This window comes from Durio zibethinus, chromosome 2 (assembly GCF_047325235.1).
Source record: "Durio zibethinus cultivar Kanyao isolate XHJ-2024 chromosome 2, ASM4732523v1, whole genome shotgun sequence".
Lineage (NCBI taxonomy): Eukaryota > Viridiplantae > Streptophyta > Magnoliopsida > Malvales > Malvaceae > Durio > Durio zibethinus.
This window is the reverse complement of record NC_143163.1, coordinates 38,520,249-38,537,500: the sequence shown is the minus strand read 5'-3', so window position 1 is coordinate 38,537,500 and position 17,252 is coordinate 38,520,249. Positions and strand designations below refer to the sequence as shown.

General features: G+C 33.3%; 2 protein-coding genes and 1 pseudogene across 5 annotated transcripts; 1 reads left to right on the top strand and 2 right to left on the bottom strand.

Annotated features, from left to right (window-relative positions):
- Positions 1–2,104: 2,104 nt before the first annotated feature.
- LOC111318301 (uncharacterized) lies at positions 2,105–6,832 on the top strand. Of its 3 annotated transcripts, XM_022921075.2 has the most exons (12): positions 2,155–2,375; positions 2,982–3,111; positions 3,602–3,969; positions 4,066–4,149; positions 4,264–4,281; positions 4,426–4,515; positions 4,865–4,997; positions 5,083–5,245; positions 5,476–5,604; positions 5,711–5,905; positions 6,130–6,252; positions 6,396–6,832. In XM_022921075.2, the coding sequence occupies exons 3-12, from the start codon at positions 3,681–3,683 to the stop codon at positions 6,531–6,533; spliced, it is 1,362 nt and encodes a 453-aa protein (XP_022776810.2). In that variant the 5' UTR covers positions 2,155–2,375; positions 2,982–3,111; positions 3,602–3,680; the 3' UTR covers positions 6,534–6,832. The 3 variants fall into 3 exon arrangements, with proteins under 3 accessions (XP_022776808.2, XP_022776810.2, XP_022776809.2); XM_022921073.2 differs by having other exon boundaries at positions 2,105–2,375; positions 4,264–4,515; XM_022921074.2 differs by having other exon boundaries at positions 4,264–4,494.
- A 471-nt stretch (positions 6,833–7,303) lies between these two features.
- LOC111318300 (putative WRKY transcription factor 3) lies at positions 7,304–10,929 on the bottom strand (annotated as a pseudogene). Its single transcript, XR_016334548.1, has 4 exons — positions 10,294–10,929; positions 8,395–9,107; positions 8,147–8,305; positions 7,304–7,716 (listed from the first exon to the last, which is right to left on the bottom strand). The product of XR_016334548.1 is annotated as a putative WRKY transcription factor 3 (transcript).
- Positions 10,930–15,130: 4,201 nt separating this feature from the next.
- LOC111317600 (eukaryotic translation initiation factor 5A-2) lies at positions 15,131–16,520 on the bottom strand. The gene is made up of 5 exons (XM_022920037.2): positions 16,266–16,520; positions 15,973–16,095; positions 15,842–15,898; positions 15,680–15,754; positions 15,131–15,470 (listed from the first exon to the last, which is right to left on the bottom strand). The coding sequence occupies exons 1-5, from the start codon at positions 16,386–16,388 to the stop codon at positions 15,369–15,371; spliced, it is 480 nt and encodes a 159-aa protein (XP_022775772.1). The 5' UTR covers positions 16,389–16,520; the 3' UTR covers positions 15,131–15,368.
- Positions 16,521–17,252: the final 732 nt, after the last annotated feature.

The window sequence follows — 17,252 nt, the reverse complement described above, 5'->3', positions numbered from 1 at the left end:
TTAATCATGCTTTTCATTTGCGCATAAATTAAGTGTTAAACTTTTGGAAAAATTTAAAGTTTTTTTTTTTAAATGGCAAAGCATAACATTTTCATTTTTGGAAAATATTGGCTTTTAGATTAATATTTATCTTTTTTATATTTAAAACAATAGAGATATTATAAATTTATTTCGTATTATCATGTCTTTTATTTATCTATTTAGATTAAAAATTTAATCACAAAATAATATAATAATATAATAAAAATATTTTTCAACTGATCATTCAAACGAATCATAAATTATGATCGTAGTTTGTTATATATATCACATCATTATAAGCAAATGGGCTAAACAACCGGAAATTGATTGGCGTTTCCGATTGTTTCATTTTCAGGCTTTGGTTCATGTTGGAAGGAGTCGTTTTCATGGTGCAGCTGCACACGAACGCGCACAAGGAAATCAAAACGTAATCCTCCTTTTGCCATTCTGCCATGATGGATACATTTTGTGCTTTTATTTCTTAAACTTAATCATAAAATAAACATCAATTTGATTGGAATGTTTTGTTTGGATGCCCCCAATCTCATATTACAACATACCATCAACATAAAGCCTTCATTCTTGTTTTTGCTTACCCTAAAATCCAATAATTTTAGCTAATCAAATAGAGTTATAATTTTATAGATTCGATTTTGTAAAAATTATTATTGACTTTTTGATATGATATAATCAGATCATAAAATTAAATCTATAAATTCATAATTTTAATCAAATAACGTATCTTAAAAATCATAAAATCGTCATTAATAATTATTAAATTTTTACATGAATTACATGTTTACCAGCGAACCTATTTGGTGATATTCAATAGGAGAAAAGATTTGGCTGGAGTCTTGGGGTTTGATTAAATATGATAGAATCATATTTATGAATACTTAAGAGTTAAGCCATTAGGAATGCAATAAACTGCATATTCATGTATAACCTTTGTTTAGTTAAACTTAGTAGCTTCCCAATAATTTTATAGCTAATATTTAATGCCATTGCGGTCTGCTGAAAACGAACCTTTTCCTTATAATTAATGTTTGTGACATTTCCTTTAAGACTATTTTTTTTTTTTATTTTAATCATCCAAATAGGTTTCATGGACCGAACTATTTGGTTTAATAGTTATCTGGTAGATTTTTTTTTATTTGAATTGTTAAATTTGGAATATACACATTATGTATAATTTTATATTCAATTTTGTTTAACTTTATATTAATTTCTTAATTTTTATTTAATTTAATCATTGATTTTTTCTATTCAACGTGGGATAGAGATAATTTAAACATATGTAATATTTTTTTAAATAAATTAAATAGATAAAATTTGAAAAATTAAAATAAAATTATAAATTTAAAAAATAATTACATATTTTATTCTAAAAATAATTACATACTTTAAAATTTTTTAAAATTAGATAATTATCAAATATAAATTTATAATTTCTTCTCATAATCAATATTTTCTTTTTTATAAAAGATAGGGCAATAAAAATTTTTATCATAAAAATTTAACATGATAAAATTTTAAAATTAAATATGAAAAAGTCTTTAATAATATATCACATATGTGAATCTTAGTTTTTATATTAAAATAATATATACTCTTAAAATATATATAATTATGAACGAGAGATTAATTTTTTCATTGAAATTTGTATGTAATTTTTTTTCATAATTTAAAGCTTTTATAATGTTTATTTAGATTCTTTTATAATAATTTATATATAACAAGTTTTTATAATTTTAAATTACAAATTATAAATGATTATAAATATATATATTTATTTATATATAATATAAGAATTAATATAAATTAAAAGTTTAAATCATAAAAAATATAAAAACACTCCGTGACACGGGGGAAAAAAAACTAATTAATTAATATGACACAAGTAGTTAATGAAGCAGTAAATACAAGAAAAAGATTGTAATTGTTCCTTCCTTTGCTTAACAAACCTTATAAATTGACACGTGGCATGCAGACAAAAGCAGTAACTCCCGCGAAATCTCGGACGACAAAACAAAAAAAATTCAAATTAAAAATAAAAATAGTTAAAAAAAAAAAAAGAGTAACTGAACGAAAATAAGGAGGAGAAAACAGAAAGGGCGAGAGAGAAGGAGATTTAAAAGGAGACTTTTGCAAACTAATGATCCGCTTATAACGGAGACTCTGTCTTCTCTCGTCTTCTTCTCCGTTATTTTTTCCCTCTGTTTCGTTCTTAGGCAGAAACTAAAAACAGAGACAGAGACGGAGAAACAGAGAGGGAGAAAGGCATTAAAAGTTCCGAAGCGAAGGAAAAGCTATCCCTCGTTCATGCCGGGTTTTTAACCTTTCTCTCTCTCGAGGTTCATCTCTCGACTTGTGTGTTTTTTTTTTTATTCAAACTTCATTATGGCATCATGATTTCTCCTTTTGTTTTTTTTTTTTTTCAATCATTAATATTGCATGCTTCAAGCTTATCGTTTTCATTTCTTGTTTTTCGATTAAATTTTCATCTTTTTATCAGTATTTTGTGTTTTGGAATATTTATGATCGTTTTCATTTCCTGTTTCATAATATCTTTGGCCATTTTTCTTTATCAAAATTAAATCTTGTATTTAACATTTCTTACTAATATATATTTATTATTTTCTTTCAATTTAATGATAATGCTTTGAATTGATCATTTTATTATTCTATGGATCTCTTTGTATTCAATGATCTAATTATGTGGTGGGGGTGGGCTCTTGCATTTCTTTGTTACTAATTTTTATTTTTCAAGGTACTCTGTATTCAATTTTAATCTCTTTTTAGACAAAATCATGTGTTCTTAGTTGTTTTTTAGGCATTGAATTGAGGAAGTTTTGCAAGAGTGTTGGTTTTTTTTACTAGTATTGATATTTTCGATGTAGTAATGATAAAATCCTGCGGTTTTTTTTAGTAGTATTTTAACGTTTATTATTGATGTTCAGGTAGGACAGTGTTAGTTTTGTCAATCTCAAGCACTTCAATGAAATATCATTCCCCTGATAAGATTAAGATTTTGATTGGATAACGAAGCACCAAAGGAGCACCGCTCCTTTGGAATGACTTAAGTTGAAGGTATGTTCTTGACTCAGAAAGGAGCAAATTCTTAGTATATATTGTTATAAATAGATTAGTGATTTACAACTAGTCTCGGTATTTGGTAATTCGTATATACATGTCATGTGAAATACGAAATTGTAACTCATTTACATTACTGATTCATTTTGGTTACTATTGATTGATGTCTCCTTTTTGGTCTAAAGGTAAATCTCTAAAACATTCTAACCCCTTACTGGTAAGGGATTTCTTATGGTGAACTGCTGCCTCCTTCACTTATTGATTGCTACTATTATATAAAAACAATGCTTTAAGGCAAGCTTTTTCATCTTCTCAGAAATTCATAGAAAGACATTAAAATGAAAAAGTTTTATGATGCATTCATGCATGTTTAATTGATGGTTTGCCTTCTTATGGTGACATTAAGGTCCTCATGTTTGGAATGTACCGGATATATGCCTTTTTTATATTTGTTTTAATTTTTTTTCTTTCTTGGATTAATTGACAGGTCAGTCGTTTCCTTGGAGCTGATCTGCTTTGTGTCTGCTCCTTCACTACTAGCTGTCTTTATAAAAGATTATCACATAATGGGTGGCTGTGTCTCAGTATATAGTGAAAAGGCACAATCTAAGCCACATAAAAGACACTTTGGCAGATTTCGCAAGCACCATGGAGAGATTGCCACTTCCATTTCTGATGTATGTATGAAAAGGATGAGTGATGCTGGGAGTCATATTACAGATTTTGCTGTTAGTGAATTTGTTCATCTTGACTTTGAGAAGGGTGCTTCAACCACCTGCAAGCGCTCTGAGATGTCTAATATGACATTTCATCTAACCCAGCTACAATGGAACCACAGTCAAATTGATGCCAATGGTCTCTTCTATCCATCTTTCTAGCTATTTGTTCTTGGGGTTGAAGCGTTTGTCTTTTCGAACAATTGGTAACTGTCGAAATGAAATTACTTTGCAGGAAGATGCCAAGAGGAAGTATGGTTTGATTCTGTTAGCATTATGGAGTCTGAGTCAGATGATGATTCCAGTAGTGTGTACGGAGGTAATGCACTTGCATTTGATCATTTCTTCCAAGGATGATTTTTTATATTTGATTGGTCAGAAAAAGCTTATGGTTCTTTTTTTTTTTTTTTTTTTTGTTTGCTGTTGCCTCCAGATGCATTTTCTTCAGTAGGTAATGCAATTGGGAATATTTCAAATGCGCAAGTACTTCAGTATGAAAGTGCATCATGCTTTGTAGATAATGGGTCTAAGTATGAAAGATTTTATGAAAGTTACAACTTTAAGGGCCTGAAAGATGGCATAGTTGATTTGGCAGAGAAAACCCAAGAGAGCAGAAAGAAATCAACAGTTATCATGTTTTCTGTGAAGAGGAAATCTTTCGAAGGTGATGAAATCACAGAATTTTGTAAGTAAACCCGGTAATTGATCTTGTGTGAACATTATGATAAAAATAGTGAGCCATTATTCATGATATTTGTGTGAATTATAGCATTACTATATCCTTCATAATTAAAAAAAGAAAAGTTGCCTTTATCATGCCTTAATGCTGCAGTGCTGCTTCTACTAATTGAGCTGGGATGAGTTGTTTATCATTTTTATTTCCCTTTTCTAAAGGATATTGGTGAGATATAGAAATAAATCAACCTACTATCACTATATGTAGTGGCACAGTGTAATTCTATTTTATCCCTTTGTGATTGAGTGTAAAATTGCATATGTTTTAGTTTTGACTAGAACTGACAAGTTGATAACAGGTTCAGCTGAGAGGTACTTATACCGTCCGAGAGCAGGACTTGTAATTCCTTGCTCAGGAGAGAAACCAACTTCAGGAAGCTGGTCAGAGATTTCTCCTTCACTTTTTAAGCTCCGTGGCAAGAATTACTTTAGGCAAGCCGTCGAGTTGCTGTTATCCACATTCCAAAATATATCATATCGTTCATATCTACAACTGAAGTTGAACCTTATCATGCAGAGATAAACAGAAGTTCCCTGCTCCAGACTGTAGCCCATATGTGCCAATCGGGGTTGATTTATTTGTCTGCCCTCGGAAAGTGAATCACATTGCTCAGCACCTTGAACTTCCACATGTAAAACCACACGAAAAAGTACCTGCCCTTCTGATTGTTAATATACAGGTTCTCCTTTCTCTCTCTCTGTCATTTTGTGCATATACTACACACCTTAATGATTCTCTTGATTTTGATTGCTTGAAGCCACTCATCATTAGCAGATGGATGGGGTTTGTTCTGATAATCTGTTTTATGGATCACTAGTGGAAAAATTAATTAATTTAATTTGCTTCCATGTTGGTTACTGCATCATTTTTTTTATGACTTTTATAAGTTGTTTGATATTCTTTATGCAGGTGCCTACTTATCCTGCCACCATGTTTGTTGGTGATGCCAATGGGGAAGGCTTGAGCCTTGTCTTATATTTCAAAGTGTCAGATACTTTTGACAAAGATATATCCCCTCACTTCCAGGACAGCATAAAGGTATTCCCTCGTTACTCAAGTTGTCTGTTGTAATATTTGGTTATTCATCTTCTTTCCACCATTGAAAAACATTTTAGTTGATGCTCATGGTTGTACTCCTGTTCAGAAATTTATTGAGGATGAAATGGAAAAGGTTAAAGGGTTTGCGAAAGAGTCCACTGTTCCTTTCAGAGAAAGGCTAAAAATTATGGCTGGTTTAGTTAACCCGGACGACCTTCAGTTAGGTTCCACTGAAAAGAAGCTTATTCAAGCTTATAACGATAAGCCAGTGCTTTCGCGCCCTCAACACAATTTCTATAAGGTAATTCATACACAGTTAACTTCCCTGCTGGTTTCACATACTGAAATGTATGAAAGTTCTGAAGGAATCAATTCCATGCAGTCCAATGATTTACACTCACACTGCTTGTCCCATTTTGACTAATATCATGATCAAATTTAGCAAGTCATAGCCATGACCCAAGAACAATGTTTCAAAATTGAATATGCCACCATTTCTTAACATGCCTGGTGTTTATCATCCAGGGGCCTAATTACTTTGAGATTGATTTGGATATACACCGCTTTAGCTACATATCTAGGAAAGGACTTGAATCATTTCTAGACTGCATGAAGAATGGAATAGTTAATCTGGGTTTGACTATACAGGTAAGTTCTTGCCACTTTCTCTAATTTTAAGCAGCCTGGATTTCAATATGAGGAAATTAATTAAGGGAAATGGTGAAGCAATTTGTAGCACTCCATTTTATATGCTGCTAACAACCTTGTGTTCTGGTTGATAATGCTGGCAGGCACAAAAACCAGAGGAACTCCCAGAGCAAGCCTTGTGCTGTTTGCGCTTGAATAAGATTGATTTTGTAAATCGTGGCCAAATTCCTACCATTGTAACTGTCAAAGATGATTACTTTGAACACACACCAGGAGGATGATGCGTTTAGATCCAACAATTCCGGCACAGTTTTGTGAAAATGAAAGAATTTTGTTTGTTTGTTGAAAGATAAGTGAAATTTCATTTTTTGAATCCGAAATTGAAAATTGTTGGTAAAAATTCTAACCATTATACATCTGTATCAGTATTCTTTACATTCATTTATTTTGTTATTGCTGCCACTGTAATTTCTATTTTCTATATGCAATTTGGTGTAAGGTGCCTAATGTGGTTCATTCAATGAGGACAATTTTCTGTTCAAGAGGGATAATGTGAGATTTAACTCATTTTTCTATCAAATTTTGAATTTGATAACTAGTTTTGACTAGCTCTTCATTTTTACATACATGATTAAAGATCATTTCTTCTATGCGACCTCTTTTATAATAAAAAATAACTTCTAAATGTACACTGTATCAAAGTGGTACAAAACAAAATATTGCACTCAAACGAGTATTAACATCAGAAAACAACATAAAGTAGGCTGCAACCGAGAAAACTGCCTGAAAAACCTACCAAAATTTTGGCACAGAGGAGTTCTAACCTAAAATTCTTGAGATTCATACATTATAAGCAAACAATCATATGAAACAACATTGTAGCTGTATTTCCGTGTACAAAAGAATGCAAGGAATAACAGAATTAAAATACAATATGGTCCACTAAACTAGTTTACATACAACAATATTGCCTCCTAATTCAATCCAAGTGAGTTTGCTCCAAAGTTGACTTCTTTCTTATGTCCCCCTTTTTCTTTTGAATATCATATCATTTGGGTGGATGGCCTCCCTTAAAACATTGGCTGTGCGTGTGAATACAAACTTGGGCAAATACAACAGATTTTGCCTGATACATGGAAAACTTCTATGCTATACTCGTGCTCCTGCCCCTTCCATTGTTTCAAGTCAAGGAAATCATGTTATCTGTTCTACTTTTAAGCACAAACGTGCTACAGGCTGTTGACTATTGTTCCCAAAATCTGCTCTGTTACTTATAGCATGCTTTTCTGTTACTACATTTTGTGTTCTTACTTGTGATTGATTACTAGGCTGCTAGTTTTGGCAGCTGGTATGTCATGATTATGTTTTCCCCCGTATGTTGTTATAACAGCCTTGGGATCTGTTGAAGCCCTCTCAACATGCTTTCGGACATTGCATCCTGGGGTTGTACATTTATAGTAGCTTCTGTAGAACCAAAAAGATGCATTAAGAATGCTGCAAAACAATCAATGGATCACAAAAAAAAAAAAATCTTTACAATGGAAATCAGATATATATTGTAAATGAAGACAATTATAAACACATTCATGACAAAAGAACAGACCAACAACTCAACAGTTAGGAAGTTTTGGCAGAAACATTCAACATAGAGTGTCTCTGTTGTCTACAATTGAAAAAGGTTGGAACCAGAGACATAAAGTCTAAAAAGGTTACACACAAAAATGGTTTTGGCAAAAATATTTGTGATTGTTCTGTCTGGATTTTTTTGCTGAGCTAACACCAGGGTTACAGATAAATGGTCCAGATTAGTTACGTAACAACCCAGTTAACATAGCCCAAGAATACACCTTATTGCAGTAGATGGTAATTTCTAGTTTGCAACCAGAGGCTTTACCTTGGAAAAGGATTGCCTTTAACAACTTTCTGTCCATACTTGCGCCACCTATAGCCATCATCCAAGAGATCAACTTTGCTTCTTGTCTGCACGATAATTCTAGGTTCTGTGACAGTCCTATGAGAATAAGCTGGCTCTGAAACCCTAATTTCTGTACTTCTGCATATAAGGAAAGAAATTTTGTTGGGTAGACAGTTCATTACTGATTCAATGAAGCATACAGTAGGAATACATAAATTTTTGCTTACTGTCTTTTGGGGTCAGGTTCATCTTCATCTTTTTCATCTACACCGGTTTCATTGTCACCTGCTTCCTCACTATTACTGGTCCCAGAAAGATGCTCAGCTGTAGCTTGGCTAGATTCCTGGTCCTTCATAGACATTGCATAATCGGATGTCCCTTCTTTCAATATGTTCAAGTTGGCACTCTGAAGTTGGGAAGCTGATTCAAAATTTCCTCGATTGTTTGGATTCCCATTTAAGCTTCCACTATCTTTTGCACGCTTTTTTGGCTGAGGAGGTTGATGGTTGTGCTGCCCTTTGTAGATGATTTCAGTGACTTGGCCATCTAATGATCTCTCAACCTTCTTCTTGACAGGACAACCAGGATGCGTGCACTTATAATAACTTCTAGGAAATTCACTGCCTTTCACCTGTTTCTGCCCATACTTTCTCCAGTTGTAGCCATCATTGGCAGGCTTATCAACAATTAATGAATCAGATTGGGATCTCTGATTAGATTGAGATATATTTGATGGTTCCTTCACAGTAACAGTAGAGTTTTGCAATGAGGTTGGCATCTGCTGGTTTGTTCTCGTACTGGCAGTAAAAGATGAAACCTGTGTCAAAGATGCAGCAGGTGCTGATGAATATTCGGCCTGGGTTTGCATATGTGAATGAGCTTGAGCAGCCTGGGCGGTGACCTGTGCTAGGGCCTGCTGGTGCGTCATTCCAAAAGGTCCCTGTACATTTCATGCATAGGGGAAATTGGTTAATGACTGAACTATGGGCCATGAATTCTAAATGAAAGGAGAAGAAAAGGGCAAAGTAATACATTTTCTCTTAGCTTTTGTTCTTCTTCAGTCTTCACTACTAGAAACTAGGGAGTGAATCAGAGGCACTCCCACTGACACAACTAAAAGCTATCCAAAGATTCTCACACTGTAGGTAGGGCAAGATCAATCAATTGACAACAGGGAAACAAAATCACTTACTTGAAATTGAAAAATAACCATTCACCAACCATACTTGTAAAGAAATTAACATGTATATTTTTATATGCTTAACATGGATAAACATTCAGATAATGAGATGCGGTTTATAGACTATGACCACTATGACCACTAAGCTTTTTTCTTCTTTTTTTTTTTTTTGTACTCGTTCTACTAGTTTCATGGGCACTATGTAATATACAACAAACAAATGGAAATAAAGGATGCAATAACAGTATATTCCTTCACAACAACATGTTAAATAACAATGAGGAGAACGTTTAAAGCAAGTAAAATTTCATCACCCATAATATGGCATTAGTGAAGGTTGGAATCGCTACACTCTCATAATTTTTAAGATTCTATTGGAAAACAAGCTTCTAATTCTCCAACTTCAAGCAGGCAACACTTGCTGATTGCTGCCACTAAGAAAGACTCCTAACATGGCAAAATGCAATAATTCGTAATTCAATCAAGATATATTCAACAAAATGAGCATGAAGCTCAAAGCTTTCTACTTTAAGCCTATACTTGTAACATGGCAATCCATCAAACCTTTAACCTCAAAACCATTGCAGATTTTACTTTGGGCATATTCATATCAAACTAGCATATTGGCATATCCGTTTGCTTTTGCCTTTTATATTAACCTTGATCAATTTTTTTTTCTTATAGCAAGAAGGAAAAAAAGAATCCAGTTGAGTTAACAAGCAAAATAGATTCCAGATCCTGATTTCAAAACTCTTTTGTTCTTTATAGCCCAACATTGCCATATGAAAACAACAACAATAATAAAAAGCTATTCCCATTTACATACGCCAGTCGTTCTTTCTCTAAAACAAACCAACAAACATGAACTCATTAAAAAGGAATTAAATTTAACAATAAATCAACACGTAAATATTCTTCCTTTTTAACAAATAAAACTTAAAATTACCTGGGCACCAGGAGAAAACACACTAAACACTGGAGACTCCAACAAGCTCACTGGGCTCAACCCTCTCGGCACCGTAAACATCGGCGGCGGTTGCCCTATCACCAAACTGGCAGGTTTATTCTGTTTGAACAGCGACCCGGTTTCACCTCCACCACCAGTGCCGATGGCATCACCCTGCTCTTCGGTCGTAGTGGGAGGAGGAAAGTTCGGTCTTTGGGCAGCTGCCGGAGAGGCCATGGCACCAGCAAGTAGCTGAGAAAAGGACTTAAACTCGTCGGTGTCGGAGAAGAAGTTGGAAACAAGCGTCATGGGACCTGGGCTAAAACCCATCAAACCTGGCCCACTGCTGAATAGCGCCTCCATGAATGGCCGTGGTGGTGGAGTAATCGTGGGCCGTTGAGACGCCACCGTTTTCGACGGCTGAGATGATGGTTTCTGCTCTTGCCTTTCCGCCATTAAATCCTCAAACTAAAGAACAAAACATAAAACAAAAAAACCTGTCTTTTCCTTGTTTGGTTTCTGTATTCCTAATTTTCTCTTTTGCCTTTTGGTTTTGGTTTGCGGATCTCAAACAAGTTCAGTGACAAAAGTCAACGCCGCAGATACGGAAAAACTTTTTTTTCCTTTTGTTTTCATTTTCTTTCCTCTGTGGACTGTCTTTTTTTCAAGGATGTCCACTAGCAGCATCAGATTGGGCCGATTTGTCCACCAAGTTTACATTTTTATCCCCGACGACACTTAAAATCACAGTTGCGCCACTGAGTTGACACTCGTTTGGGGACAGTTTATTTTTTATGCCGCATGAAGGGTAGAACAGTCATTTTGTTAGACAATGGGAAAGCTCTACGAAATTTGATGTCATTTGCTTTTGAGTCGTTGAGGCAATGATTGGATAATTTTTCACAAAATCATGGTTAGAAGTTAAAAAAGCAACAAAATCAAATTCGAATTGTTTTGGATCAGTCAGCTTATCTGATTTGGATTAATCAAGTTGTTCCACGTTGAAGTATTTCCATTTATTATCCTATCATGATTAGTAACAGTGTCAATGGATCTTTTGTATTAAAAATTATGTAAGTCACAATAGATCATTTGATTAGCATTTTTGTTCAAATGAAGTCGGTTGAGTTCAATTAGATTCAGTTCTACAAGTTTGAGTCTGCTTTGTCAACTATAATAGATAAACAAATTCATTTGATTTGTTTTTGTCTAACTTCGTGTCAAGCAAGCAAAAACTAATGGCAATAAACAAAACATCAACCCAAGTTAACTAACCATTTTAAGTTTTCTCAAATTTCACTTTCTAATAATAAATACTAATAAATTATTTCTTTAGCTTTATGGTTGTTGATAAGATATTGTTTTCATGAAAAAAAAAAAAAAAGAGATTATGAAATATTTAAATCTCAAATTTCGTTTTGATCATATATGAAGTTATGTTTAATTTATTTGTTTATAATTTTTTTAATAAATTATAATTTAAGACTTTAGTTTAATGATTTTTAAATTTGATTTCTGGAATTGGAAGTGATAGATTTGAGCTATCTTTTATTGTTTGATGATCTCCAATTATGCAAATAAAACAAAAAGGCATGTAGGTTGTTTCAAATTTAAGATTGTTAATTTTTTTTATAAATAAAAATTTAGAGAGAAAAGAGATTTTTTTATTTCAATTGCATGATAAGTAACAAATTTTAAAGAAAATTCATATTGAATTTGGTAGGATCATTGATAGCAAAAATCGAATTTAAACCTTACAAACGAAATATTCGAATATTATTAACTTAATCAATTTCATTGGCAAGATTTCTAATTTCTATTGAAGTCTTATCGTTGATCAGTTTCAGAAAATTTCCCAGGCAAAGAAAATCCTCAATAAAGAATTAGAGAGAAAGGGCAAAGATTTATTAATGACAGTCTGTCTGGTAATAACTTCATTGGAGGGGGGTCCAAGAAAAATATTGTAAAACTGGGAAAGCAAGAAAACATGCAGTTAACCCCCAAAAAAGTGAAGGCAGTAAAGGTTTTATGTGCAAGAGGAGACCCGAGAGAGATCTGGCACACCCCACCAGCAAAGTGCAAGAGGCAATCACATGGCAAGCCAATGCCAAAGCAAAAGGACAAGAAAAGGGGTCGGAAAGGAGATGTGGCAAATTGAATTCATCCCCCAACGCCAACTGCTACAACTTCGGAAAAGAGTTTGTGCAGTGCACGTAGGGCCACACCCATATCACACGTCTTTGAGAATTAAGAAGAGGTGAAACTTTTTGAAGTACAATTGGCTACTATTTGCATTTCCTTTCTTTTGTTTTCCATTTTGTGGGTGGATGAGACTCTGGTTTGTTCTCTTTTTCCAAGGGACTAGCCGACTACGAGAGGGCGTCACTTTTTTGCATACAATTGCCAGAAGAGGGAACCTTTTCAGGGAGCTTCGGATTGGAAGAAAGTTGTATTTTGTAGTAAATGACAAGGCAAAAGGGGCCACATGCACACTTATTCTTACTTTGAGCTAAACAAAAAAGGAACCAAACATGGTTTCATATCACAAAAACTGAGTTTGCATGAAGACAGAGAGTATAGTTGCATTAAGGTTATTTTAATTGTGCATTTGTTTAAGTACCACTATGCTTGGGGGAATTGGGATGGAAGCAAAGAAGTGAAAGAAGAGGAGAAAGAAGCCCAAGTGGAGATGGAGTTTATCATTTTTTTTTTAAATTTTGGTTGTGAAATAATAGAGTGGGAATGCAGTTAAAAATGTTGAAGGTAACTTCTTTTTTCAACTTATAGTAAATTTAGCTAATGAAAATTAAACATGAGATAAAATGAGAAATGAATTGAATTCAGTTGATTTATTCAGTCATCTTTAAAAGTTAACATTTAATAGGTTTGGATATGAATTTCATCATTTACAACTTTTTTTTTTTTTATCTCAACCTGTAAAAAAAAATTGCTAATTTATGAATTATTTCCTTGGGAGGGATGGCAAAAATTAATAAGATAAAAAAACGATAAGCAAATATTATTTTCTTATTCTCATATTCAACCTTTATAATTACTTGTTTAATCAGAGATGGCACCATTTTGAGTGGAGATGTTATCATTCGTCATCTTGCAGAGACCTGAGGCCTGAAAATATGTGTCGTCTTTCTTGTATCCTTCAACCTTGGAGTGAATTCCATTGATGCCTTTTTCCCCTCTTAAAATTGGTTTATTGAAACTGCATGATGATGCATGTTAAATATTGGTCCATGCTTGTTTTCCAATATAACGTGGGATAAGACTGATCTTTTGGGCAGTTCCCTTGAGGGAAATTAGTTAGCACTTGCTATTAACCGCAGAACTGATGCTTAATTTCAAATATGGATGGGCATCATGACAATATTCTTGTCTAATATCAGCCGTGGATGAAGATGGGAAGTGGTCTGTTGTGAACCCAATGCTTCAAGCTACATTTGAGGTTCAGTTAATACTAGTTTGGACTTTGAAGAGCTTTCTAATTATGCTTTATGGCTCAAGACCGTATTGTAGTATTTGATTTGTCAAACAGTTGAAATAAACGCAGTAGGGCAGCCCATGATACAACTTGGGGCATGGTGACGCAAATATCTGAAGCAGCAATGACTGTAAAACTAGGAATTGAATTCCACATAATGAAGGTAAAGGTCAAGCCCCTCTCAATGCTTCTCTATTGTTTTAACCATTGAATTCATTGGTTCGTTGGGATCAGTGTCTTAACCAACTTTCAGGCCGCCACAAGCTACTCACTGAGAGCCTTGAGTGGGGAACTGAGACGTAACATACCAGTCGATTGGCTCGGGCCAGTTAATCCGGTTCTCAAGATAGGTCGGCCAAGCGTATACAAATTGAAGAGGGCTTTCTTTTCGGCTTTTGTAAGTATCGGAGCATATGACTGATACAATGCACCTGATTTTTTGGGGCGGAAATGTCTGACTAGTTTCCCGACTGAATTTCCAATGTGAGCTTTGGAACTTAGAAACATCATTTTCACGTCGTTCAAGTCAAAAATTCAAGCGAAAGCTTCCAATCCTAAGTTGCCATAGCTTTCCTCAGGTACAATTGATCCAATTCAATTCGATACAATATTAAATTTAAATTTATTTAAAATTTAAAATTTGATAAAATTTTATATTTTTAATTTTAATTTAATTTAAAATAAAAATCAAACTACTTAAATTTATTTAATTAAATTCGATTAACATATAAAAATAAATTTTTTTTTATATTTATATAATTCAATTATTTATGTTAAAACTTGAATTTTAAATATTTTTATTAATTAAAATATATTAAAATATAAATATTCGATTAAACTCGCAAACTATTCGAATAAAATATAAAAATATTCGAATTTAATTTTATTGATAAATCAAATTACTCATAATAATTGAACTAAATTTAAATTTTATTCCGATCAAATCCGAATAATTTATGAGTATTAATATATCAATTACACTTCTACTTCCTTCCACCAGAACTAGTCTCAACGGGTGCAAAACAGATTCACCATTCTTTGTCCTGCATTTGCTGGCTTAGACAAAATGAAAAGGACTTTGATCTCATTATGATATTGAACAATTCTCATGCCCTTCAAAGCATTTATTTATTATTATATTGCTGAATTTGATCTCTTTCATCAAAGCATTTCACTCTACATCCAATTGAACTCAATCATCCTATTTACATAAGCATTCTTAGTAGGATCCAACGCATCGCACAGGCTATTTTATGAATAACAACAAATTAGAAGTTTCCCAACCCATAAATGGCAATGCAATGGAAACAAGGAAACAAAATCAATTCGGGTATCAGACAGTAATTGAACAAAGATAACAAAAATATCCTTCATATAAGGTTATAATTAATAATGGCAAAGTCATCTTTATAACTGGAGGCCATATCTTTGTCATGATGTTCCTTAAATATAACCTCCACTTTTCAAACCCATATAGAAACCCCTCAGTAAAAAGTGAAAAAAAACTTCTATTTATCCGTCTCATTTTAATTTCAAGGATTCTAGGAAATGAGCGTTCTCGAGGACGCCTGGGCTGGGGCATTTATTTGGGGCCAATGTCCTTCAAAGCACAGATCTGCTCCTCTCCCATTGCAGACATGACAGTCACAACAAGATCTTTCCCCTCAGCAAATCCATCCTTGATCTGCATAGACCAAAGAAAACACGTCACTTTAATATCACATACTATTAGTTTCTTCAAACCAATTGAAGAGACAATATAATCAAACATGGACATAGATATCAATCTTCCAGAACTACCAGCTTTGACAATCCAAACCAATTTAGAATAGTTTGATAATTTCAGGACAGCAAAAAGTTGGAAATCAGATACCATTCAACATGCATACTAACCTGCGTAAGCAGATTATCATCAGTTGGAAGCCTGAGATCATCCTTAGTGTTACCATTCTCAGTCAGCAGACTCACCTAAAACATTAACAAGTACTTAAAATCACGACATCATCTAAAACCATAAAAATTCAAAACCCATTCAGCACGAAAGCATGAGCTTACAAATCCATCCTCGGAGATATCAATCAGCTGGTATTCAGTACGGTTGACATGAGGAACCTGCAACAGCAACAACAACATCATTAGTCTCATGGTAATCACAAAAATAAAACTAGACAGAAAGAGAGACATACATCACAGTTGTGCGAGGAGGGAACGATATCTTCGAGCTTTTTGGCAGTGAAGATATCAATTCCAACAAAGTGACATTTCGCGTGACCGTGCTTCCCAGTCTTGGAAGTTGAAACTTCCACAACCTGTAAAAACATTAGGTAAAAAAGAAATTCAACAAAATCCGAGGATCAAGTATTAAATATTAGTTTAATTCCGGGGACCTAAAATAAAAGAATTTTACAGATCATAACAGCAATAGAGGCATAGGATAAGTAAAATTATGGAAGTAGATCAGAGAAAGGGAAACCCTAACCTTGCAAGGACGGCCTTTGATGACAATGTAACCGTTCTTACGGATGGTTCCGGCTTGCTGAGGATAAGTCTTCGAAGCTCCAGCGTCGGCCTTCGACTCGAAGTGATGCTCCTCGTCCGACATGGCGACGACGCTAAAAAATTCAAAAGCTTAGGGATAGCGAGAGACAAAGAGCCACGCAAAGCTTTGGAGAGTAAAATTGAAATAAAAAAGGGAGAGCGGAAAGAGAGAGAAGGAGAGAGAACGGGCAAAATTCTTTTGGGTGGTTTATATATCGGTGGAAATTTATTTATTTATTTTTGAACGTGGGAAATTTGGGTCAAGTCTGTGGATAGAGTTTGGGCCGTTGGATAATGGGCGGTGTGAGGTGGGGATAGGATTGGAAAATATCTTTGACGTTAGCGTGCCACGGACGCTGAGCTCTAGATAACATTTTTATTTCTTTCTAACAAATCCGAAATTAATAGATTATTTCGACCTTTTTTATATTAAGGCGCAGATTTATTAACCCTTTTTAATATTTATCTTATATTTTTAAAAAATAATAATAAATAATCAGCATCCAAACAAAATTTAATTAAATGAAAATTCTAACTTCGATGAAGTTCAACGATTGTGCACAGAGAGTAGCAATCAGAGGTCCCGCTAGTTGGAGGATTAAATAATATATCAAAATTATTTAAATTTAATTTGAATAAAACTTAAATAATTTAATTTAGAATTCAAATATCTTAATTTTCAACACAAATAATTTATGAATTCAATTAAAATTTTAAATTTTAATATATTTTTATTATTTTAATTAAAAATTATTATTTTACTTGTACATATTAATTTGAATTCAAACTCAAATATAAATATATAATCAAACTTAAAATCAAACATAAAAATCAAATTAATTTGTTATTAAATAAGCTTAATTAAATAAATTTAAGTAATTCAATTTTTTTCACAACTTGAGCTTAAATTTAAAAATTAAATCTCAAT

Excerpts from the sequence above, each read along its gene's own strand:
- LOC111318301 (XM_022921073.2), top strand. The coding sequence starts at position 3,681 with ATGGGTGGCTGTGTCTCAGTATATAGTGAAAAGGCACAATCTAAGCCA. Across the intron at positions 4,150-4,263 it reads TTCCAGTAGTGTGTACGGAG|ATGCATTTTCTTCAGTAGGT; the intron begins GTAATGCACTTG and ends TGTTGCCTCCAG. Across the intron at positions 6,253-6,395 it reads ATCTGGGTTTGACTATACAG|GCACAAAAACCAGAGGAACT; the intron begins GTAAGTTCTTGC and ends TAATGCTGGCAG.
- LOC111317600 (XM_022920037.2), bottom strand. The coding sequence starts at position 16,388 with ATGTCGGACGAGGAGCATCACTTCGAGTCGAAGGCCGACGCTGGAGCT. Across the intron at positions 16,096-16,265 it reads TCAAAGGCCGTCCTTGCAAG|GTTGTGGAAGTTTCAACTTC; the intron begins GTTAGGGTTTCC and ends ATGTTTTTACAG. Across the intron at positions 15,755-15,841 it reads ATATCTCCGAGGATGGATTT|GTGAGTCTGCTGACTGAGAA; the intron begins GTAAGCTCATGC and ends TTAATGTTTTAG.